Genomic DNA, 25,212 nt, shown 5'->3' with positions numbered 1-25,212 from the left:
ACACACATACGTGTATGCACATTATTCAAGCCCATCCTCAACTACTCTGTGTCCCCTACACCCTCCAGGTTCTCTCCTGCCTGATCCAGAGAAATAATATCACGTCTCCCAAGAATCCTGTCCTGACCCCTTCCAGGCAAGTCAGGGGCTTCGTCCTCAGTGCTCCTAAAATCCCTTCCATATACCTCTATTATAATTCCAGACACACAGTATTATAATTGTCTCTGTGCCTCTCTGTCATATAACCTGTGATCTCCTTGCAGATAAAATCTACATCTTTTTTAAGGTTTCTTATTCCTTCCGGTTTTATTGAGATATAATTGACATCTGGCACTGCTCACATTTAAGGTGTACAGCATAACAATGTGACTTGGGTCTTCTTTATCTTTATTGCTAACACAGGTTCAGGATGAGGCAAGCATGCAAAATTCGGTTGTGTATTATATATATAAGGGCTACCCTGAGAGCTAAGTTGGTAAAGAACCTGCCTGCAATGCAGGAGACCCCAGTTCGATTCCTGGGTTGGGAAGATTCACTGGAGAAGGGATAGGCTACCCACCCCAGTATTCTTGGGCTTCCCTGGTAGCTCAGCTGGTAAAGAATCCGCCTACAATACAGGAGACCTGGCTTCAATCCCTGGGTTGGGAAGATCCCCTGAAGAAGGGAAAGGCTACTCACTCCAGTATTCTGGCCTGGAGAATTCCATGGACTGTACAGTTCATGGGGTCGCAAAGAGTCAGACACAACTGAGCGACTTTCACTTTCATTGTATAAAAAATCTGCCCTAGCAATATCAAAAGTTTAATTAGACTAGGGACAGTAGTAAGATATTTGAAAAAAAATCATTTGTGGGAAAATACCCATGATGGATAAAATAGATTACTGTTTACATATTTCTTCCCTTTACCCAACCTGCCCAAGAGACTCCTAACTGACAGCCTAATTCTTCCTCCCTCATCTCCCAAGAGATCAAGTCCTAGACGTTTCTGGTGTAGAGTCTAGAGTCGGCAAAGAAAGAGAGTAGCAAAGGGGTTGAAGCAGAAGGATGTAAACAGGCCAAATTAATCCATGTAATAAAGAATGAAGAGAGAGAAAAAGAGGAAGTTCAGTAAGTGGAAGCCACTGCAGCTGGTGAAGAAGGAAAAAAATTCTTCAAAGTTTTGGTAAGGGAACAGCTTCAGAGTACCAGATATATATATATATAATTGAGCAAGAGTCCAGAGAACATTAAGACGTGCTACCAGGCTTTCCTGGTGGTCCCGTGGTTAAAAATCCATCTGCCAGTGCAAGGGTCACGGGTTCAATCCCTGGTCCAGCAAGATCCCACATGGTGTGGGACAACTAGGCCCATACACCACAATTACTGAAGCCCACTCTCTCTAGAGCCTATGCTCTGCAACAAGAGAAGCCACGACAATTAGAGGCCTGTACACTGCAACCAAAGAGTAGTTCCCACTCTCCACAACTACAGAAAGCCCACACACAGCAACTAAGACCCAGCACAGCCAATAAGCAAATTTTTTTACAAAATAATTCACTATGAAAGAAATTTAATTTTTAAAAAAAGACATGCTGCCATGGGGTATACACAGAAGCCTGCTGAATGTCCTTTCAGAAAGATGAGAAAAATATTAAATTCTCTTTTCATGGTTTGGTTTTATTTGGATTATGCTTCTGTAACTAATCCTAGGACTGGACCATGTGGCTCACAGCTTCAGTAGGGTTACATGAGAAGTTGTTTCAGTAAATGTGAAATGAAACTGGAAAACCAACTGAAAGCGTGTCTTGCTATTAATAGGATGTCTCATTACCCATTTCTATGGACCATGCTCATCTTCACATCTGTTCATAACTGTTCTCTGTCTGGCAGGAATTCTCATGAGACCAGAAACAGACAGAAAAACAGTTGAACAAGTAACTTTTCACGATCACGGGGGAGTGTTCATGGCAAGCGTACTATGTTGCTTCGGTTGCGTCCAACTCTCTGCAACCCCATGGACTGTATAGCCCGCCAGGCTCCTCTGTCCGTGGAATTCTCTAGGCAAGAATACTGGAGTGGGTTGCCATGCCCTCCTCCAGGGGATAATCCCAAACCAGGGATCGAATCTGAGTTTCTAATGTCCTTGCATTTGCAGGGTGGTTCTTTATCACTACCACCACCTGGAAAGCCCCATCCATGCCAAGGCTATCCCAGAATAAAGGGGCACCAAGTTCTGGCCCCTGTTTTACTACTGTCTTTCTCAACCCTGGGAAAGTCATTGCCCCTGATTAAGCCTCAGTTTCCTCGTTTGGAAAATGAGGCAGTTTAAACCAGACAACCACCAACTATTCATTCCATTTCTGAGATGGTGTGATCATATGATCCTAGGAATCTGGGCCAACATTCTCTTAAAAGTCTCCAGACTCCAGCTCACTTGGCCAGCAGTGAGCTAAAGAAAGCTTTAGGGCGATAGGTCTAAAGCTTTTGAGCGAGGATTGTCAGCACCGCCCAAGGGAACTTTGAAGGTGCTTGTGTGCCCATAAACGGTGTTTAATTAAAGAGCAGCGAAAGTAGGCTGTACAAGAATATTTCCCCCAACCCAGGGCATATCACTCTGCATCTCTCCTCAACCAAACTACACCCACAATGGTATTTGTTACAGAAATAGAGAACCTTTGTTTGGGGTCATTTGACCAGTTGCCCTGGAAAGACAGCTGCCCTTGCTCTCTGCCTGGACACTGCTAAGCACTGTCTCCAGCCCATAGAGGTGAATAAACCTCCCAGGCTCCATCACAGGAATCAGACTGGGAACTGGGCTGGTCTTTGCAGGATGAAGCTCTCTATCAGAATGGCTAGGACTTCAAGGAGGAAAGATTTCCATGGCACAGGGAAACACTGAAACCCTGCAATGGAGAAACTGCATCATTTTCCACATCAGAGTAAAGTTCAGACTTCAGAACGATTTCATCAAAGTCGGATTCAGGAATCTGCCCAAAGCCACAGGAAAGAGTGAGTGTCGGAGCTAGGATTCGAACCCAAACAAAGAAAGAAAGAAAGTGAAGTCGCTCAGTCATGTCTGACTCTCTGTGACACCATGGACTACAACGTACCAGGCTCGTCTGTCCATGGGATTTTCCAGGCAAGAATACTGGGGTGGGTTGCCATTTCCTTCTCCAGGGGATCTTCGGGACCCAGGGATCGAACCCGGGTTTCCTGCATTACAGGCAGATGCTTTACCATCTGAGCCACCAGGGGAACCAGGATTTGAACCCACATTTCTCTGAAAGGAAAGCTCATGCTTTTTTTTTTTTAATTGACTGCCCTGGTTCTTCCTTGCTGTTCGTGGGCTTTGTCTCCAGTGGTTTCTCTTGTTGCTGAGCACAGGTTCCAGGGCACGCAGGCCTCAGGAGTCGCAGCTCCCAGGCTCTAGGGCACAGGCTCAGTTGTTGCGGCACATGGGCTTCATTGCTCTGCAGCATGTGGGATCCTCCGGGGCCAGGGATCGAACCCATGTCCCTTGCATTGGCAAGCGGATTCTTAACTACTGGACCACCAAGGAGTTCCAAGCCCATGCTTTTAACCACAAAGCTTCAGCCTCTCAAGTGTTCATCAGGGCTGTGTACCCATTACAACCCTGGAAGCGGCACATGAGCGCAAGCACTCAAAATAGGCTGGTATATGAGTCATAGCCCCTGAGGACTTTCCGTCCTGTCCCAGGCCACCGGTGTGGACCACTCTCCCTGCTGGGAGCCTGGCTTTCATGTCTGTGGTCATGGAAGGCCGGCTGGAACGGGAGGTGTGGGTTGGGTGGAGTCTTTCAAGGAGCTTTGAAGAGAAAAACAGACTGAGTAACTGGGGTATCAAATGGTTTTCATGATCATCTCCTATGCATGCCTAAGAATGAAGGACCAGGAGACTAAGGGAATTTGACATCCACGTCATGACCTGTAAAACGTTTATTTAGTTGTTTTTTCCAGCTGCCTCCTTGAACCAATTTTTCTTTCTTTTTCTTCCTCCATGATCTGATGGAAGCTGAAGACTTGTGGAATACCTAGTGTCCGTCTCTGGCAGAGCTCTCACACGCTGATTGATAATTACCTATTCCTGTGATTGTTCCTCCTTCACTGGGCCCTGAAATCCCTGAGGCAAGGATCTTATCTTATTCATCTGTGTACCCCCAGATGAATCACCCAGCATAATGCTCTCCATCAATAATGTGGGAGAAAGGAAGGAAAGAAGCACCGAAGGGAGGAACTCGGTAGGAGATTAAGAAAGCCAAGATCTAAGACAAAAATTTTGGGCTTTTCTTATATAACAACCAAATATCATCTTGACAGGATCCTGGTTTGACTGGAGGAACTCTAAGATAGACATTGAGAGGCAATTGGGAAAAGTTGAATGTGGATAGATGTTAGATGATACTAGGAAATTATCATTCATTGCTATCATATTACTGGTCTGGGGATTATGTAAGAAAATGTCATCTTTCAAAGATGCATAATGAAGAGGTGAAATATCATGTGTGCGTGCATGCGAAGTCACTTCAGTTGTGTCTCTTTGCAACACTATAAACTGTAGCCCACCAGGCTGTTCTATCCATGAGATTCTCTAGGCAAGAATGCTGGAGTGGTTTGTCATTTCCTCCTCCAGGGCATCTTCCCAACCCAGGCATCAAGCCCGCATCTCTTATATTTCTTGCATTGACAAGTGGGTTCTTAACCTCTAGCACCACCCATGAGATATTTATAACTTACTTTTAAATACTTTAAATATTTCAGAAAACAAAGGATGGCAAACTCATGGTTAACACGAGGTGATGAACATATAGATATTTATTATACTCTTCATTTTTCTGTACATTCAAAATGTTTCATCACACAAAATTCCAATAAAGCATAACCATAACACCCTTACCAATTTCAGGCAAGTATCATTACTACAATCCTACTATCTCATATACAATCCATAAGTATCATTACTACAATCCTATCTTGTATACAATCCATAAGTTTCATCATTGCAATCCTACTATTTCATATACAATCCATTCTAATTTTGCCTGTGGTCTAGTACTTCCCTTTACATCAACTTTTTGTTTCCAGGATCCAACCCTGAATTACATTTTGCAGTTACTTGTCATGCCTCTTTCCTCTCTATCTGGAACCGTTCCCCAGCCTTTTGTCTTCTACATTTGAAGACAATGACATCCTTAACGAGTAAGGTCACTGTCTCGCTGCACGTGTCTGATGGTGTCCTCATGATTTGGTTCTTGAATGCTACAGGACTCTGGCAGGAATATGACGTAAGATGGCATGGCCTTCTCAGCGCCACACGTCGGAATGTACCAGATGTCAGTTTATCCTCTCATTGGTGTTGTTGACATTGATCATTTGGTGAAGGTGGTGTCTGCCAGATTTCTCCACTGTAAAGGTATCATTTTTCCTTTTGTAAATAATCTGTAATCTGTGGCAGATATCTGGAGACTGTGTAAATATCCTGTTCTCTAATGTTTCACCCAGTGATTCTGGCCTCTGCTATTGATTCTCAATGAACTTGAGAATCAAGTTGAATTACTTCTGCTTAAATCAGTGAATATTTTGATGGCTGAAAAATGGTGATTTTGGTAGCTCTATCTTTCCTTTTGCTTCCCTGGTGGTTCAGACGGTAAAGCATATCTTTCCTTCTATGTTTATTAGTTGGCATTTTACTGAGAAGAGCTTTCTCTTTTCCTCCTAGCATAATGGTCTCAAAATTGTTGTGTTTTTAATATAAGCATTTCCATGAGATATTAGAAAGGTGTGTTCTACAGTTTAGCTTTTTTCTGGCCATGCCTTGTGGATCTTACTTCCCTGACCAGGGATCAAACCCCCACCCCCTGCAGTTGAAGCCTGGAGTCTTAACCACGGGGCCACTAGGGAAGTCCCTACATTTTAGAGTTTTTAGGTTATGGTGCCAATTTCTTCTGCCTCTAACATTATGTGTAGCCTCCGCAGGGCCCAGACTAAAGCATATATGTGAAAGAAACTAAATCAATTTTACCCTTTCCTCCAGCATCCCATCTTGGTTCATTCACTCGTTCACGTATTCTACAGATACGTGCCATATTTAAAATAGATAACCAACGAGGACCTACTATACAGCACAAGGAACTCTACTCAACATTCTGTAATAACCTAAATGGGAAAAGAATTGAAAAAGAATAGATACATGTGTATGTATCACTGAAGCACTTTGCCACACTCCTGGAACTAACACAACATTGTTAGTCAACTATACCCTAATATAAAACCAAAAAATTTAAAAATACAACACATACTAAGGGCTTAACTCCGGAGCCCCCAAACTGAATCATCTTCACTAGTGAGGAAGGCAGGAGGCTAGATGACTAACTTCATCCCAATGCAATGGGCTGTCACAGCAGTTAGCAAAGTGATCCACCAAAGGTCACGGGAACTTTCCCAGGCGGCTGCCGAAGATGGCGGAGGGGCAGGTCCTGGTGCTCGATGGCCGAGGCCATCTCCTGGGCCGCCTGGCGGCCATTGTGGCCAAGCAGGTGCTTCTGGGCCAGAAGGTTGTGGTCGTGCGCTGTGAGGGCATCAACATTTCTGGCAATTTCTACAGAAATAAATTGAAATACCTGGCCTTTCTCCGCAAGCGGATGAACACCAACCCCTCCCGTGGCCCTTACCACTTCCGAGCCCCCAGCCGCATCTTCTGGCGGACAGTGCGAGGCATGCTGCCCCACAAGACCAAGCGGGGCCAGGCTGCTCTGGAGCGCCTCAAGGTGTTTGATGGGATCCCACCACCCTATGACAAGAAAAAGCGAATGGTGGTTCCTGCTGCCCTCAAGGTTGTGCGTCTGAAGCCTGCTTGCAAGTTTGCCTACCTAGGGCGCCTGGCTCATGAGGTTGGCTGGAAGTACCAGGCAGTAACAGCTACCCTGGAGGAGAAGAGAAAGGAGAAAGCCAAGATCCACTACCGGAAAAAGAAGCAGCTCATGAGGCTACGGAAGCAGGCCGAAAAGAACATCGAGAAGAAAATTGGCAAATTCACAGAGGTCCTCAAGACTCACGGATTCCTAGTCTGAGCCAAATAAAATTGACTGTTTATTCTTTAAAAAAAAAAAAAAAAAGGTCACGGGAAGAAGGGATGGGAAGATGAATGGGAACCATGGTGAAGGAAGAATAGGACACACACACCCCGCCCCCACCCAGTAGGGGTGGGGAAATGGGCCTTGCCAGAGTGTTTGGATCAGTGAGGAGTCAAAGGGCCTAAAGTCTGCAGGCTGTAGTTTTGCCTGGTTGGATGTGGCGAGAGAACAAAACAGATCAAGATTATTTTTTATAAAAATTGCATCCCACCACATGCACGCTTTTATAACCCAATCCCTTTCCTTTCACAACTTGCTCTGGACATTGTTTCCATGTCAACACATACAGATCAGTTTCAGCAGATTTTCAACTGAGTCATTTTCAGTGTCAGACCATGATTTACTTAACCAGCGTCTTGCTGATGGGCAGGCAGGTCGTTTCCAAGCTTTTTGCTACTGCAATCTTTGTTCATCCTTGGTCTCCTGTGTGTCTGATTGTTTCCTTAGGATAAACTGGGGAGAGGCTTTTGGCTTCCAAGATCAAAGACAAACCTGAAGGATTCAAGGCCGGAGCCAGAGAGGGTGGTGTTAGACTGCCCACTGTTTTCCTATCCCTGCCTCATCCCTGCAGCAGGAGAACGCTTTTCCCTAGGATCATGCCCCCTGCCTGCCTGGGCTGACTGTGGACGAGCATGAAAGCAGGGTTTCGACTAACAGCTCTCACCAACTATCACCAACACGGATGAATTAAGACTCCAGGTGGGCACATTGACATTTTCTAGACGTAAAAGTTGGAGCTAGATAGATGAATGCCCTGTCCCAAGATACCAGAAAGCAAAACTATGAAGAATGGAAAGGTTGAGAAGTCTCTCTGCCTGGAAACAGGGGAAGAGATGAAGATACACACGACCAGCAGTTGGGATAGGAGGAACACTGATGTCGGAGCTGGGCCATACAAATCCTGTCTCTGGAGGCAAGTGACTGAACTTCTCAGAGCCTTGGTTTTTTGGGGTGTAAAATGGGAAGATAATGGCTGCATTGGGGAGGTTTGTGAGGACCGATTAGATAACAAACGTGAAGCCCTGATGCAGTGCTGGAGGGTCAGAAGCCCAAGAGGAAAGGTTACCCACCACAGGTGGTTCAGTTGAAGCGAGCACATTGAAGGGGCTGTTTAGATGAGTGGGGGTGGGGCTAAAGGAACAGGCAAGGTACCCGGGTCTGGCCAGGCCTGTGGGGCTGAAGGAACCTCGGGGGAAGAGTGTGACCAGAAGCCAGTGCCATGTAGGAAGGACCACTAGCTGGAGTCCTGGTTGTAGCTACTGCTGGTGACAACACCAAAGAGAGAGGAAGAGAAAAATGAAGGTTCCCTCCCCATCAAGCCGCAGCCCTCCAGTCTCCTGCCGTTGCCTCCCAGGGCCGAGCCCAACCAGAAGCCAGTGACAAGGGGCTCTGAGTGATACAGCCGGGGAGGAGGTCCAGCCCATGGTAGGCAAACACTCAAAGGGACTCCAGGGGACTCTGGCCAAGGAATCCAGGTAAACAAGCCATGGATTCAGAGACATCAAGATGCAAGGTGGCAGAATTCATTTAACCCAGGCCTCCTTGTTTCAGAGATGGGGAAAAACAGTCCAACATGAGTCATCCGCCTAAGGTCATCTTCTAGTTAGTTACACACCCAAGACCAGAACTGAAATACTATACTCCAGAACCAACCTTTTTTTTCCAACCCACTCCAGCATTCTTGCCTAGAGAATCCCCATGGAGAGAGGAGCCTGGCAGGCTACAGTCCCTGCGGTCGCAAAGAGTTGAACACAACTGAGACAATTTGGCATGGCAGGCATAAACATCTTATTGCAGCCATGTAGCAAAATCGTCTTTGGTAGAGCCATCAGTTCACTTACTCCTAAAGCCTCTGAGCCATAAAAGGTCCACCGTCCCTTGTAAAGTATGAGAAACCAGAGTAACCTCCTCTTTCGTGGGCTCAAGCAAGTAAGAATTACAAACAGTCTTTAGCTCTCAAGTAATTATCAAGGACAAATCTTCCTTCAAATTCAAATCAGTCCAAATTCAAACCGAAGCTTGGTGGGGGAGAAATGAGGTTGAGTATCCTTTGAGGCGTCTCTGGTGGCTCAGACTATAAAGACTCTGCCTGCAGAGTCTAGTGGGGGAGGCGCAACAGTCAACAAAAATCACAGCTGGACACCTGCAGAGAGAACTGAAAAGCAGAGGAGAAGCATCAATTCAAAGCAGGAGCGTGGTGTCCTGATGTCCATCGCAGCACTGTCCAAACAGCCAAGACATGGAGATAGCCTACATGTCCATCAACAGATGAATGGACAAAGATGTGTGTGTGTGTGTGTGTATGTGTGTATGCTATTATGTATACATAATGGAATACTGCTGCTGCTGCTGCTAAGTCGCTCAGTCGTGTCTGACTCTTTGCCACCCCATGGACTGCAGCCTACCAGGCTCCTCTGTCCATGGGATTTTCCAGGCGAGAGTACTGGAGTGGGTTGCCATTGCCTTCTCTGATAATGGACTACTACTCAACCATAAAAAAGAATGCAATAACGCCATTTGCAGCAATGTGAATAACACTAGCTAAATGAAGTAAGTCAGAAAGACAGATACTATATATCATCTATATGTGGAAACCCAAATATGACACGAATGAACTAGCCCATGGAACCAAAACAAAATCAGGGAACACTGAGAATAAACTGGTGGTTGTCAAGGGCGATGGGGGTGGGAGAGCATAGGAGTTAGAGGCTGGGATTAGCAGATGTAAGCTTTTAGATACAGAATGAATAAACAAAAGTCCTACTGTATAGCACAGGGAACTGTACTTAATATTCTGTGATAAACCGTAATGGAAAGGAATATAAAAAAAGAATGTACGCGTATGTATACCTGAGTCACTTTGCTGTACAGCAGTAATTAACACAGGGATTCCCAAGCGGCACTAGAGGTAAAGAAACCACATTTCAATGCAGGAGATGCAAGTTCAATCCCTGGGTCGGGAAGATCCCCTGAAGGAGTGTATGTCAACCCATTCCAGTATTCTTGCCTGGAGAATCCCATGGACAGAGGAACCTGGCAGGCTGCAGTCCATGGGGTCACACAGAGTCAGACATGACTAAAGCAACTTAGCACAGCACAGTAATTAATACAACCTTGTAAATCAACTACACTTCAATAAAAACTAAATTTTAAGAAAGGGGGGAGGCATGGTTGGCTTCTTGGAGGAGGTGCCACCCACCCTGAGTTCAGAGACAAAGAAGACTACACCACAAGCAGCAGCAGGTGGGAGGAGGCAGGGTTTAACAGAAACACTGGCAAGAGATTTCTTTCTCTCTTCTCACCTTCTCTCCTACTTAATTTCCATCTGCCTCCCCTTGCACAGCTGAAGGGGTTTTTAACTCTCTGATGGGAAAACAACCTTGGTTGTTCCACAGAAACAAAGAATCCGCCTGCCAATGGGGTTCAGTTTCTGACCTGGGATGATCCCAGACGCCCGCGGAGCAACGGAGCCCGGGAACCACAACTACCGACGCCCACGTTCCCTAGAGCCTGTGCTCCGCAACGAGAGGAGCCACTACAAAGAGAAGCAGCCCACACTGCAGCCAGAGAAAAGCCCTTGCAGCCAAAAATAAATAAATAAAATTATTTTTTAAAAAAAGAAAAAGAAACACCAGGGTGAGCCCATCTGGTCTCCGCATGCGAATCACCTGTCTGGAGGGCACAGGGGAACCACAGTGCTCGCTCCTGCCTGACCTGACGAGTGAGAAGACAGAGAGGACCTCAGATTTGGATAAAGAGCAGGGACAAGAGGTGAACAGAGGGTGGAGCGGGTCCTGGGAGGAGACATTTCCGTTCCTGGAACTTTTCTCCTGCCGAGAACCAAGGCCAGAGTCCACAGGGCCGAGGCAGCTGTGGTCAACACTGGACAAAGGACAGATAGCATTCACCCTGGCCCCTGTGTGCCTCGGATTTCAGAACAGGTGACGCACCCACTCTTGGCACTTGGAGCTGATAAATCAGCCTGGTGCTGGGCGCAGGCCAGTTGGGTCTCTCCTGGAGCAGTAAATACAAACCCCTGACTTAGCAGGATGTGACTGGCCTCCCCGCTCTAGCCCGTCACCCCCCCCCCCCACCCAGTCCTCACCCTTTGCCTGCTCAGTCCTCCACGTCTCTAGTCTTCAGACCCTAGCAACACTCCCCGTCTACCTGAGACCCTCTCCCCAGCCTTGCTTCCTTTATCTGGTGAACCCTGCTCCTTTCTCAGGTCTCAGCTGAGCCACCCCTCCTCCTAGAAGTTTCCTGTGATTCCACCCCCAAGTCCAGGGGAGCTGCCTCTGCTTCGAGCTCCCACGCGTCCTCCACTCACCCCTTCAGTGCATCTCACGGTGACTTGTGATCTCGCCGGGTTGCATGCATCTCCCGTTAGGACTACTTCAGGGCAGAGACTGAGACTTTTCCACCTTAGCGTCCCCAGCACAGCACCAGGCCTACGCACATGCCAGGCCACATGGACACATAGAGAGAACATTCACACTCTTGTGGGAGCCACCACCTCCCATCAGGAGGACCAGAAAATCCAGATCACTCCTCGGCCGAAGGGTCCTTCTCCAGGGCCTGAGAGTGCTCCCTCCATATGAAAAGACACTCCCTTCTTTCTGCTTGCAAGGGGCTTCACGCGCACTTTTCTACCCAGCTTCCCCACGACCCCTAGGGGCAGGTATTAGTCTATTGATTTTACCAATGGTGAGCCTGAGACTCAGCGACTATAGGAGCTGAGAGGCACGTGGGAGGTGGTGATGAGAGGACTGGCCCCAGGTCTGTCTGATTCCAGCTCAGCACTGTTCCCCAGATCCTCTGCTTTCCCATCAATGCATCCTCGGCTCTGGCATCGCTGGGTGGAGCCCACTAGCCTGAGATCCGGGTGAGCAGTCACTGCTCAGGCCCCTCCAGTGACATGGTATCCACTCCACGACTCCACAGGGGACCTCTGAGACAGTGGGAAAGCCTTGATTCTCCCCCCAGTTTCACGGCTCTTCACATGCCCGTGGGTACAGGCCCGTGTCCACCAGGAACACGGGCTGGGGTGACTCCCGAGAATCCATAACCAGTGTTGGGAGGGCTGAAGACACTCAGAGAGGAGAGCCGTCTTACCTGTTGCCAGAGGATAAACAGCTTCTGTGTGCTGACTTCCCATGGGTGAGTTTCACTGCAATAATTAACTGAAGCCCAGCTGGCAAGGGAGTCTGAATGCCTCAGTGCCGCAGCCGAAGTAGCACAGGAAGGAGTGTCAAAGGGCACGTATCAAGCTGATCGTGTGTGCTCAGTCACAGTCGTGTCCGACTCTACAACCCTGTGGACTGTAGCCCGCCAGGCTCCTCTGTCCATAGGATTCTCCAGGCAAGAATACTACAGTGGGTTGCCATTTCCTTCTCCAGAGAATCTTCCCAACCCAAGGAATGAACTCAAACCTCCTGCATCTTCTGCATTGTGAGGCGGATTCTTTACCCCTGAGCCACCTGGGAAATCCAGCAAGTTGAACGCCAGTAGACAAAACCTGTACCTTTCTAGGATCGTTAGAGAATAAGGTGATGTCCCCAAAAGGCCTTCATTTGGGCCATGAGCACAGTGGGCATTTACTTGCCTTGTGGCCATCCTGTGCCTGTCAGCAGTCTTCTTCCATTTGTAGGATTCCTGCTTTCCACCTCAGCACAGAAGTTTCGATCGCCTTTTGCCAGCCTCTCTTGCAGCTGGAAACAAGCACCCACAAAGCAAGTATAGCAGCGGGGAGCGGAGTGATGGGTCACCACCTTTGGACCCTCAGTTTCCTTATCCATAACAGCGTCAACTTCGTTGGGCTGTTGTGAGGGTCAAACTGATGACTAATCTGAAGGCTGGGAAATGATTTCCATGGACAGTGTCTGCACCCAGTGCTCCCCGAATATTCGCTCACCGAGATCTGACACCAACATGATGAGGTGGGCCTCATAACTGGCTCGAGGTTCTAGGGCTGGAAAAGGGCAGTGTCAGCGGTGCCCAGGTTGGCTGGACCCCCTCATCCATGCTGAATATACAGAAGGCAGCGGGTTGGGGTTCTGCCTCTAACTGAGAAGGCAGTTAGACCCACCGGTCTTTGGCTTCTTCTGAGCCCCAGCATCCTCATTTGCAGCATGAAGACAGTATTAGCTTCAGTTCAGTTCAGTCACTCAGTTGTGTCTGACTCTGTGACCCCAAGGACCACAGCAGGCCTCCCTGTCCATCACCAACTCCCAGAGCTTGCTCAAACTCATGTCCATCAAGTCGGTGATGCCATCCAACCATCTCATCCTCTGTTGTCCCCTTCTCCTCCTGCCTTCAATCTTTCCCGGCATCAGGATCTTTTCCAGTGAGTCAGTTCTTCGCATCAGGTGGCCAGAGTATTGGAGTTTCAACTTCAGCATCAGTCCTTTCAATGAGTATTCAGGACTGATTTCCTTTAGGATTGACTGGTTTGATCTCCTTGCAGTCCAAGGGACTCTCAAGAGTCTTCTCTAAAACCACAGTTCAAAAGCACCAATTGTTTGGCACTCAGCTTTCTTTATAGCCCAACTCTCACATCAATACTACCCTTAGAGTGTAATGATTGTGGGGATGACATGAGTTCATGGTTGGGAAAGAAAGAAATAACATTCCTGAGCAGAGCTAAATTATTTACATGTACTACCTGACTTAACAGGGCTTCCCAGGTGGCTTAAGTGGTAAAGAATCTGCTCGGTAATGCAGGAGACACAGGAGACGCAGGTTTGATCCTGGGTCAGGAAGATCCCTTGCAGTAGGAAATGGCAAAGCACTCCAGTATTCTTGCCTGGAAAATTCCACAGACAGAGGAGCCTGGGGGTCCATAGGGTCGCAGAGAGTCAGACACAACTGAACACACACACACACACACATCTAGTTTGGGCTTCTGGGTGTGTCAGGACCATGTGACTCAGAAGTCCTGAGGGAAACCAGTCCCCAGCTGCCCTCACCACCACTCCCGGAAGCTCCGGCTCCTACCCAGAGAAAGGCACCCAGTCAGAACCAAACCTGCAGGGCGGACAGTCTCGTCTCCCGCCGCCAAGGCCAGGCCCACAACTCCTCTGATGGCCTTTGTTCCTCAGGACCCAAAGCCAGGCCTGCACTCTCCACACACACACACACACACACACACACACACACACACTCACTCACTCACTCACTCACTCACTCACTCACTCACTCACTCAGAGCCCTGCACTTGGAACTCCCCTCCGAAACCCCACTGCTATCAAGAAAGCCATTGTCAAATGCACACACTTAAAATGCTTAAAGGCTGCGTTTTTCTTCTTCAAGGGCCCATTCCTAATCACAAGAGGCCACTTAGTCTGAGTGGGGCCTGGTGATGCTGATTAATGATTGCATGTTTCTCAAGAGTGGGGGCCGTTCAGCTGCCTCCTGCCTCAGCGCCTGCCTGACACCTTTCCCAGCCAGGGTCGCTCTTAGGTTCCAGGGGCCTTTGCTCAACACCCACTTCAGCAGTCCTATGCCCCCCTGCCCCTTGCCTCATCCTGCCGCCCCCCTTCCCTAAGGGGCTGGGGTGGGGGAGGATCTGGGGAGTTCATTTCCTCACTTCAGCCCCCCTCCATAGCCCTCCCCCTCACCACACCCCATGTGCATGTGAATATTCATACAACCCCACGCTCCTCCAGACAGTTCATCTTAATGATTTTTAAGGGTTTTCTTTCATTCTCTTTCTCTGTGTGACAGATACAAAATTATTAATGAGTTAGTGTTGCCAGCTCCCCACGCATACCCCCTCCATCTCTAAAGGAAATTTTATCTCTGCATATTCGCCTTCCTCCCCACCACCACACCCCATCCCTCCCACCACCTCCTCCACTTCCTTCCAGCCAGGCTTATTCCCACATTTGGAGAATAGACAATCAGAGAATGAGCTGGGAGGCACCAAAGAGAAGCAAGAAAGTGAAAACAGGGGTGAGTGGAGGAAAGTTGAGATTCAAGGATTCTGGTTTAGGAAGCAGTTTTCTTGGAGGTGGGGAGTTAGGGGTACAGCCTCAGGTATGAGGGTCAAAACGGAACAAAACGGATGAGGATTTTAAGAAACTCTGGAGAAAGAAAGACAACCAAACGTTGGTGCCTTTATACCCCATTCCCAAGGGGGTAGGGGGTATTATCTCTTTGAGAAACTGGTCGTTTTCTTCTAGAGGGGAACTCGAACAGCTCTGTGATCCGGGGACTCTCAGTTCCAGGAAGGAGGTACAGGAGTCCCTGTCCAGCAGATAACATGTCACTATGTTCAACGAAAAGATGTGCGCTAAAATGTTCACAGCAGCACGGCTCACTGTATCCTAAAATGACCCACACACCCATCAACAGTAGCATGAGTAAATAAATCAGGGTGTGTTTACACCGATACAGCAACAAGATGGAAAGTGGGGCAATTATGCACAACAGTGTGAATGACTCCCACAAGTCATTCAATGGTAAACGAAAGAGGCCAGACACAAAAGAATTCATGATTCCATTTATAGAATATTCAAAACCAAGCAAGCCCAAAAAGTTATCTACGTAGTTACAAGTCAGGATAGCAGCTCACTTAGGTGTTGATGACCATTAGGGAGTTCTAGAGGGCTTCTAAAGGGCTGACCTAGTGCTGGTTAGGCAGGGATGTTCAGTTTGTAAAAACTCATCAAACCTTATTCTTGAGATGTGTGAGATTTTCTAAATGGACCCAACTCAATAAAAACTTTTGGAAAAGCAGCAGCTCTGCAGTGGCTCTGTTCTCTGGACTCCTCCAAGATTGGGATCAGTGTGAAGCTGCTTTGGTGGCTGGATCGTGTTTCTGTAAATGTGATACTGTGCGGAGGCTTTGTGTTCTCTCAGTTTCTTTGATGGTCCTTCTACACCACCAAGGAGACTGATCATCCTAAGTTCCCCTTGGGATTAGTTGGGATCACGTGACTGAGATGGTTGGATGGCATCACCAGCTCAATGGACATGAGGTTGAGTAAAATCCGAGAGTTAGTGATGGACAGGGAGGCCTGGCGTGCTGTAGTCCATGGTGCCGCAAAGAGTCGGACACGACTGAGCGACTGAACTGAACTGAGTACTAGCCAACAGAATATGGGCAGAAATGACGAATCCTACTTTCAGCCTGGTCCCTAAAATCTCCTGCACAACCGCCACTTGCTCTGTGCCTCAATCGGCTCACCACCGCCCAAGAATTCAGCGGAGGACTCTGAGGTCCCAGGAGGTCATAGAGCTACTAATATTTCCCACCATGGCACACGAGTAAGTTTAAAATCCTTGCACTAGAGAGAAGGAGGCTGAGTCCCTGAATAACTGCATGGAGCAGAGCCCCTTTCTCATTTCCGCCATCCCACCTGCCTACCCACAGTGGGCTGTGATGTGAATGAGAAATATTCCTCTGTCATGATGGAGATGTGATGGAGACTTGGAAATTGCTTGTTACAGCTGTTGGCCTGACCTGACTCTCTGACTAATATACAACATGTCTTCCTAGAAAATGCCATTTGGGTTCTGGGTTTCCGAATGGAATCTTCTCTTGTCAATGGAATGAAAGTGAACATTCTCAAGGAGAAATACTTATTCCTTCCTCTGGCATTTCCCTAGTGAAAGTCACTCAGTTGTATCCAACTCTTTGTGACCCCATGGACTGTGCAGTCCTTGGAATTCTCCAGGCAGAATACTAGAGTGGGTAGCCTTTCCCTTCTTCAGGGGATCTTCCCAACCCAGGGATTGAACCTAGGTCTCCCACACTGCAGGCGAATTCTTTATCAGCTGAGCCACAGGGAAGCCCACGAATACTGAAGTGGGTAGCCTATCCCTTCTCCATTTTCCTGGCCCAGGAATTGAACTGGGGTCTCCTGCATTGCAGGCAGATTCTTTACAAGCTGAGCTGTCAGAGGAGAAGGGATCTCCCAGGAAGAAAAAGAAACTGGGACTTCCCTTGTAGTCCAATGGTTGAGAGTCTGTCTTCCAATGCAGGGGACTTGGGTTCAATCCCTGGTTGCGGAACTAGGATTTCACATGCCATGGAGTAACTAAGCATGTGAGCCATAACTACTGAGCCTGTGAGCCACAACTAGAGAGTCTGTGTGCCAAATCCAAAAAGATCCTGCATAATGCAGTGAAGATCCTGTGTGCTGCAACCAAATAAATATATTTTGTAAATAAGCAAGAAACTAATTTTTCTCCCCACTGGAAGACCTGTGTGATTGGTGAGCAGATGAAGGAACTGACCTCAGCCCTTGTGAAGCCAGTGAAGCCTTGGAAGGCCATCCCCTCTGCTCTTTCCTGTGATCAGTGGTAGGCTGTCCTGTCCCTGTGTGGCTGTGCCAGGAACAAGAGACTCCCAAATTCTAGGGATCCGATGGACATCCGCATGACCCTGCTGCCACTTCCGTATCTTCCAAGCCAGCTTTTCTCAGTAATGAAGCTGACATTTTTACCTATGTCTGATGACTGTGCTTCTCTCTCTGCGTCATTCCATACTGAGAAGGAGACGGGGAGAGTGATTTACTGGTCCCTAAAAAACCAGCAAAGACTAGGAAAGGAGCTGTTCTCTGTAGCCATGGTCCAGAAATGAGACCAACTTAGAAAATCATTTTTAAGAACAGAAGTCAGGGAAATTTCAAGGGATTTATTATTTTTTTAAAATAGGCAAAAGGGACTGAGATAGGAGGCGGACTTGAGCCAGCACTAGCTGTGACCCTTCTCTTCCCTCCCAATTTAGATTAGCTTTACCTTTGTCTTTCACATATTAAGATTGGGGATTTCATTAAAGCAGAGTTCCATGTCTAAAAATCATTGGAAAAATCTCTGATTTAGATAATCTTTTCAGGACCTCCTAACCTAAAGGGTCTTTGAGCTTATATAAAAAATCCAGGGACTTTCCAGGTAGTCCAGTGGCTAAGACTCCAAGTTCCTAGGGTTCAGTTCAGTTCAGTCACTCAGTCATGTCCAACTCTTTGCGATCCCATGAATCGCAGCACGCCTGGCCTCCCTGTTCATCACCATCTCCCAGAGTTCACTCAGACTCACGTCCATTGAGTCAGTGATGCCATCCAGCCATCTCATCCTCTGTCATCCCCTTCTCCTCCTGCCCCCAATCCCTCCCAGCATCAGAGTCTTTTCCAATGAGTCAACTCTTCGCATGAGGTGGCCAAAGTACTGGAGTTTCAGCTTCAGCATCATTCCTTCCAAAGAAATCCCAGGGCTGATCTCCTTCAGAATGGACTGGTTGGATCTCCTTGCAGTCCAAGGGACTCTCAAGAGTCTTCTCCAACACCACAGTTCAAAAGCATCAATTCTTTGGCGCTCAGCCTTCTTCACAGTCCAACTCTCACATCCATACATGACCACAGGAAAAAACATAGCCTTGACTAGATGGACCTTAGTCGGCAAAGTAATGTCTCTGCTTTTGAATATACTATCTAGGTTGGTCATAACTTTTCTTCCAAGGAGTAAGCGTCTTTTAATTTCATGGCTGCAGTCACCATTTACAGTGATTTTGGAGCCCCCCAAAATAAAGTCTGACACTGTTTCCACTGTTGCCCATCTATTTCCCATGAAGTGATGGGACCAGATACCATGATCTTCGTTTTCTGAATGTTGAGCCTTAAGCCAACTTTTTCACTCTCCTCTTTCACTTTCATCAAGAGGCTTTTAGCTCCTCTTCACTTTCTGCCATAAGGGTGGTGTCATCTGCATATCTGAAGTTATTGATATTTCTCCCGGCAATCTTGATTCCAGCTTGTGTTTCTTCCAGTCCAGCGTTTCTCATGATGTACTCTGCATATAAGTTAAATAAGCAGGATGACAATATACAGCCTTGACGTACTCCTTTTCCTATTTGGAACCAGTCTGTTGTTCCATGTCCAGTTCTAACTGTTGCTTCCTGACCTGCATACAGATTTCTCAAGAGGCAGGTTAGGTGGTCTGGTATTCCCATCTCTCTCAGAATTTTCCACAGTTTATCATGATCCACACAGTCAAAGGCTTTGGCATAGTCAAGAAAGCAGAAATAGATGTTTTTCTGGAACTCTCTTGCTTTTTCTATGATCCAGCAGATGTTGGCAATTTGATCTCTGGTTCCTCTGCCTTTTCTAAAACCAGCTTGAACATCAGCAAGTTCACGGTTCACGTATTGCTGAAGCCTGGCTTGGAGAATTTTGAGCATTACTTTACTAGCATGTGAGATGAGTGCAATTGTGTGGTAGTTTGAGCATTCTTTTGCATTTCCTTTCTTTGGAATTGGAATGAATACTGACCTTTTCCAGTCCTGTGGCCACTGCTGAGTTTTCCAAATTTGCTGGCATACTGAGTGCAGCACTTTCACAGCATCATCTTTCAGGATTTGAAATAGCTCAACTGGAATTCCATCACCTCCACTAGCTTTGTTTGTAGTGATGCTTTCTAAGGCCCACTTGACTTCACTTTCCAAGATGTCTGGCTCTAGATTAGTGATCACATCATCATGATTATCTGGGTCATGAAGATCTTTTTTGTACAGTTCTTCCATGTATTCTTGCCACCTCTTTTTAATATCTTCTGGTTCTGTTAGGTCCATACCATTTCTGTCCTTTATCGAGCCCATCCTTGCATGAAATGTTCCCTTGGTATCTCTAATTTTCTTGAAGAGATCTCTAGTCTTTCCCATTCTGTTCTTTTCCTCTATTTCTTTGCATTGATCATTGAGGAAGGCTTTCTTATCTCTTCTTGCTCTTCTTTGGAACTCTGCATTCAGATGCTTATATCTTTCCTTTTCACCTCTCTTCTTTTCACAGCTATTTGTAATGCCTCCCCAGACAGCCATTTTGCTTTTTTGCATTTCTTTCCCATGGGGATGCTCTTGATCCCTGTCTCCTGTACAGTGTCACAAACCTCATTCCATAGTTCATCAGGCACTCTGTCTATCAGATCTAGGCCCTTAAATCTATTTCTCACTTCCACTGTATAATCATAAGGGATTTGATTTATGTCAAAGACTAATAGAGTTTTGCCAAGAAAATGCACTGGTCATAGCAAACACCCTCTTCCAACAACACAAGAGAAGACTCTACACATGGACATCACCAGATTGTCAACACCGAAATTAGATTGATTATATTCTATGCATATAGAAGGTCTATACAGTCAACAAAAACAAGACCAGGAGCTGACTGTGGCTCAGATCATGAACTCCTTATTACCAAATTCAGACTCAAATTGAAGAAAGTAGGGAAAACTGCTAGACCATTCAGGTTCCTAGGGTAGCGGGCCCATATTCAGTCCCTGGACAGGAAACTAGATCCCACGTGCTGCGACTAGGACCCAGCACAGTTGAATGAATAAATTTTTAAAAAGAAATCCAAATTGCGTTTTTGTTTTGCCAATGATTTTTGCCTGTGACAAAAGTAGACAGACTCTGGGATGCAGAGAAAAACCTCATGGCTGCTTCTAAATTGGTTAAAGCTCTCTTGGGAAGCAAAGAGATGCATCCAGGTGACCTTAGCTGGTGGGACATTGGTGGTCAACTTTCTGTCTTGGACAGAGTTGGTTGGCTCACCTGAAGGGATGAAATATGATTTCCAATACCCCTCATTAGATCAGAGATTCTGACAGTGTTCTAGGCTTGAAAGGCAGAAATAGGCACACTGCATTTAAGGAATTAAGAGAAGATAGCTGCCAGTTTGGGCTTCCCTGGTGGCTCAGCAGTAAAGAATACACCTGCCAGTGCAGGAGATATAGGTGACTCGGCTTTGCTCCCTGGCTCGGGAAGATACCCTGGAGAAGAAAATGGCAACCCACTTCAGTATTCTTGCCTGGGAACTCTCATGGACAGAGGAGCCTGGCGGGCTACAGTCCACGGGGTTGCCAAGAGTCAGACATGACTGAGCAACTGGGAGTTGACACTTTACTGCAGCGCTTCATATAGGGAGGCATTCATTTCCTAGGGCTGCTGAGATAAGTCACCATAAACCTGACTGTGGAAAACAATAGAAATTCATTTTCTCAGAGTTCAGAAGGCCAGAAGTCCAATATCAAGGTGTCCCACTTACTCCAAAAGCTCTGAAGATTCTGTTCCTTGTCTCTTCCAGCTTCTGATAGCTGGGCATTCCTTGGTTGGTGGCCACATTACTCCCATTTCTGCTTCTGTCTTCACACCACCTCCTCCTCTGTGTGTCTGTGTCTTTTCCCCTTGCATCTGTTAAATATCTCCTGTTTGTCTCTTACAGGACACTTGTCATGGGATTCAGGATTCATCCAGATGATCCAGGATGATCGTCTCATCTCAAGATCCTTAATTACATCTGCAAAGAACCTTTTCCCAAACGAGGTCACATTCCTAGGGTCTAGGAATTAGCCCATGGATGCGTCTTTTCAGGGTCACCATTCTGTGCATTACCAGGGTGCATATCAGAATTTGAGGAGCTTGTACATAATAAAATGATATAAAATTTTTAGCAGCAGAATTTCTCTGCTTCACTGACCAAGAGTCGCACTTTGTGTCTGTTGAATAACTTTGATAAACCTCTCTGAGGTGAGTAGGTCTGATTAACTGTGTGGCTTTTATTTTGCTGAGTCAAGAGTTCTGGAGCTGGGGCTAAATTGACCAGGACATTGGAGGGGACTGGAAAAGCCACATGAGAAAAGGATGAAGAGAAAGGCAGGAAGCCAGTTGATAGCTAAAGAGAATCTAGGTTATCAAGAGGATTCATTGCTTCACCAAATATTTATCTCAAGAAGTCTATGCATGCCAAGCTTTGTACTAGGTACTGGGGAAGTGGTGATGAACAGATACAGTCCCTGCTCTCCAGAATGTGGGGACTCACTGTCCTTTGATGTTCAATACCACTCTCCTCCAGGTGAAAGCCTCTCAGTTGTGTCCGACTCTTTGTGACCCCATTGACTATACAGTCCATGGAATTCTCCAGGCCAGAACACTGGAGTGGGTAGCCTTTCCCTTCTCCAGGGGATCTTCCCAACCCAGGGATCGAACGGGGGTCTTCTGCATTGCAGACGGATTCTTTATCAAATGAGCTATCAGGGAAGCCCCTCTCCACAAAAATCTTCTGCAAAATCTACACTGCTTATGATCTGTAGATGGAGGGAAGAGATGGAAGGAAGTATTGTCTTGTTCCTGGTTGGAATGAGGCAAACCCAGAGGGCTCCTCCAGGAGGTCATGTGATTTACGTGCATCAGTGGGCCAGCCAGGGCTTTTCAGCTTTCCTTCTCAGGAAGCAAGAGAGCTTTGCTTCGCTTTTAGAAAATTACCTCTCCCCTGTTAACAGGGAATGTTTTCATTTCTGTTTTTGCCATGCCTCCAAGGCATGTGGGATCTTAGTTCCCTGACTAGGGATCGAACCCATGCCCCCTGCAGTGGAAGGGCAGAGTCTTAACCACTGGACTGCCAGGGAAGGCCCTAACAGGGAGTCTTAATTGGTTTGTCGATCAAATGTCTTTCCCTAATTTCCTAGCAATGGGAGAGGTGCAAGGTCCAAGCAAGTTCAATAAGACCCAGGAATTCAATCATAAAGGGAGAGATGCATGTACAGAATAAAAGGTGGAATTGATTTTGCTCAACAGAGGTACCAAGATCTGTTCCTGTTCCTTGGAACTCTGACACCCTCTCCATATCATGTTTCTCAGTAGACCCTTAGGATCTCTGAAATAATCTATACCCTTCCAATAAATCCCCTTTGGCTTAAATTAACCAGTCCTTGGACTTCCCTGGTGATCCAGTGGTTAAGAATCTGCCTGCCAGTGCAGGGGACATGGGTTTGATCCCTAGTCCAGAAAGATTCCACATGCTGCATAGCAACTAAGCCCGTGAGCCACAACTGCTGAGCCTGTGGGCCCTAGAGCCCATGCTCCACTAAATGGGAAGTCCGAGCACTGCAAATAGAGATAGACCCTGCTCGCTGCAACTGGAGAAAGCCCTCACACAGCAATGAATACCAAGCATGTCAAATAATTTTTAAAATAAAATAAATTAACCAATCCTTTTGGGATACCTGAAATCAAAGGACTCTGATGAGAAGGATCATGAGAATCCCCCATCCCTCCCCTCCAGCAAGAGGGTACCTGCAGGGAATGAGGGCCTGGCTATGGGGACAGATGCATCTTCCATCCTGAACACCGGATTCACAACTTTTGTTTCAGGACAGTTTCGATCAAAATCCAAAGTCTCTCTTAAGCTAAGAGTGACTGCCCTTCATTAACAAGGACACTCACCATATCATTGCCAGCCCTCAGGAAGAGGCCAACACACTGACAGAGGAGAGAGAGGGATCAAGTTCTTCTGGGTCAGGTTGAGGCTTCAAATGACACATGGCACTGAGTAAACATTTTTTGAGTGTTCCTGAAATCTTCCACCTCAGTTCAACTCTGCCCTCCTTGGGGGGGTCTCTCTGGCCCGGATGCCAGAGCAGGGGTTTCTCCTTCTTGTTAAATGCATACGGACAGGCCACAGGGGAAGCCCTCATGGGAGAGAAAATGAAACTTACACCTTCCATTAATCTTCCCAAATGTTCTTGCCTGCTGTCAGTCTATACTGAGTCTCCTTTTGCCCAAGTCAGCCCAAGTATACACACTCATTAACATAACAGACAATTACAGGACTGCAAGCAGAAGCTATTTGCTAGCTGCCTCTTTAAAAATGTATCTCAGTTTTGAATCCATTCTTCCCAGTATCTCCAACCTCTTCTAACATCCCCTTTGAGACAATCGCCCCTCCTCAAAAAAAAACCATTAAGGCTCTAGGAGATCAGGCCATTTGCTTTCTCACTAAGTAGGTCAAATTCCTGCCCAACCTCTTACCTGGTTCAAATTTCAGTTCCGGTGCACCAGACACAGAAGCCACTGTGCTATGGACTGGGAACACAGCCTTGCATGCGGTGCAGTCACCATCCCCATGACGCTAAAAGACCACAGGAGCGAGACAGTAAGCAAGTGATTATAAGACGGGTCTGATTAGAGATCAGGGTACCAGTGGCCACATGGGGAAACATTCTACCTGACCTACAAGCCTAGACAGGCCTCTGCTTGATGAAATAATGTGGAAGCGAGGGGACCTGAGGATGGTGCCGGGGTGGGCAGCAGGAGTCAAGAGAATTCCTTCTCCTTCACTGGGACTTTCTGGAAAGCCGGCCCCTGTTCAGAAAGTGTTCTAAAGGTTTGTTTTCATGTTCATGGGTTTAGAGCTCATTTCATTTTCTGCAGAAATACACTTACAAATAGTGGCTAGGCTTCCAAGCTGGTCCACTGTCACCCAATTGCCTGCAATGTGCTGCACCATATATAGCATTTTAACCAGGCAACCTGTTTCTATGGAAAACTTACGTTGAGTCCCGATGGAAACGGTGCTCACAAGGCCTCCTCTTCCTCGCTGAATCCCAGCTGTTCCGTCAAGGAAGTCTCCCCAGCCCAACCCCTAATCCCATGGCTTTGGTTCAGGCCAACCTCATACCTACCCATGACCTTGCATCTGCACCACAGCAACCAAGTAAAAACTCAGTCATCTGACCTTCAGTTGCTCCTCTCACCAGCCCTTTCTCCCACTCCCGGTGCTTCAGTTATTTTAAAGGAACAAATGGGCAAATCTTTCAGTGGTTCTCACTGCCCATTTGCTTTTCTCAGCCTGGAATTTTCCATCCATTTTTCAAGACCTAACCCCTCCATCCAATACAACTTCTTTTACTTATTTCTATTCTAGCATCTTATCAAGTCGTATTATAATTTGTATTCACCTATTCAACAAATACATAAGTATGTACAACAGACCAGGCTATCTGCCTCAGGGCAAAGAAAATGCTGCGAAGGGAGATCAGTTCCTGTTTGCATCTGCCCAGTCACTACTCAACAGACACTGTCTTTGTTATTCAGTTGCTCAGTTGTGTCCGACTCCCTGTGACCCCATGGACTGTAGCACTCCCGGCTTCCCTGCTCTTCACCATCTCCCAGAGTTTGCTCAAACTCATGTCTACTGAGTTGGTGATGCCATCCAACCATCTCATCCTCTGTCGTCCCCTTCTCTTGCCTTCAATCTTTCCCAGCATCAGGGTCTTCTCCAATGAGTCAGTTCTTCACATCAGGTAGCCA

The 25,212-nt window shown here is 46.9% G+C and overlaps 1 protein-coding gene and 1 long non-coding RNA gene across 2 annotated transcripts; both read left to right on the top strand.

The window, feature by feature from the left end:
* The first annotated feature begins 2,781 nt into the window (after window positions 1-2,781).
* Window positions 2,782-10,292, top strand: LOC114116360 (uncharacterized). Its single transcript, XR_003590294.3, has 2 exons — window positions 2,782-5,410; window positions 7,578-10,292. It is a non-coding gene; the product is annotated as an uncharacterized LOC114116360 (long non-coding RNA).
* LOC101109545 (large ribosomal subunit protein uL13) lies at window positions 6,434-8,043 on the top strand. Its single transcript, XM_004011664.6, has one exon. It carries the CDS (start codon window positions 6,456-6,458, stop codon window positions 7,065-7,067), a length of 612 nt encoding a protein of 203 aa, XP_004011713.1. The 5' UTR covers window positions 6,434-6,455; the 3' UTR covers window positions 7,068-8,043.
* Window positions 10,293-25,212: the final 14,920 nt, after the last annotated feature.

This window comes from Ovis aries, chromosome 9 (genome assembly GCF_016772045.2).
Source record: "Ovis aries strain OAR_USU_Benz2616 breed Rambouillet chromosome 9, ARS-UI_Ramb_v3.0, whole genome shotgun sequence".
Taxonomy (NCBI): domain Eukaryota; kingdom Metazoa; phylum Chordata; class Mammalia; order Artiodactyla; family Bovidae; genus Ovis; species Ovis aries.
The sequence above is the reverse complement of the archived record's forward strand: the minus strand, read 5'-3'. Positions and strand labels throughout refer to the sequence as shown.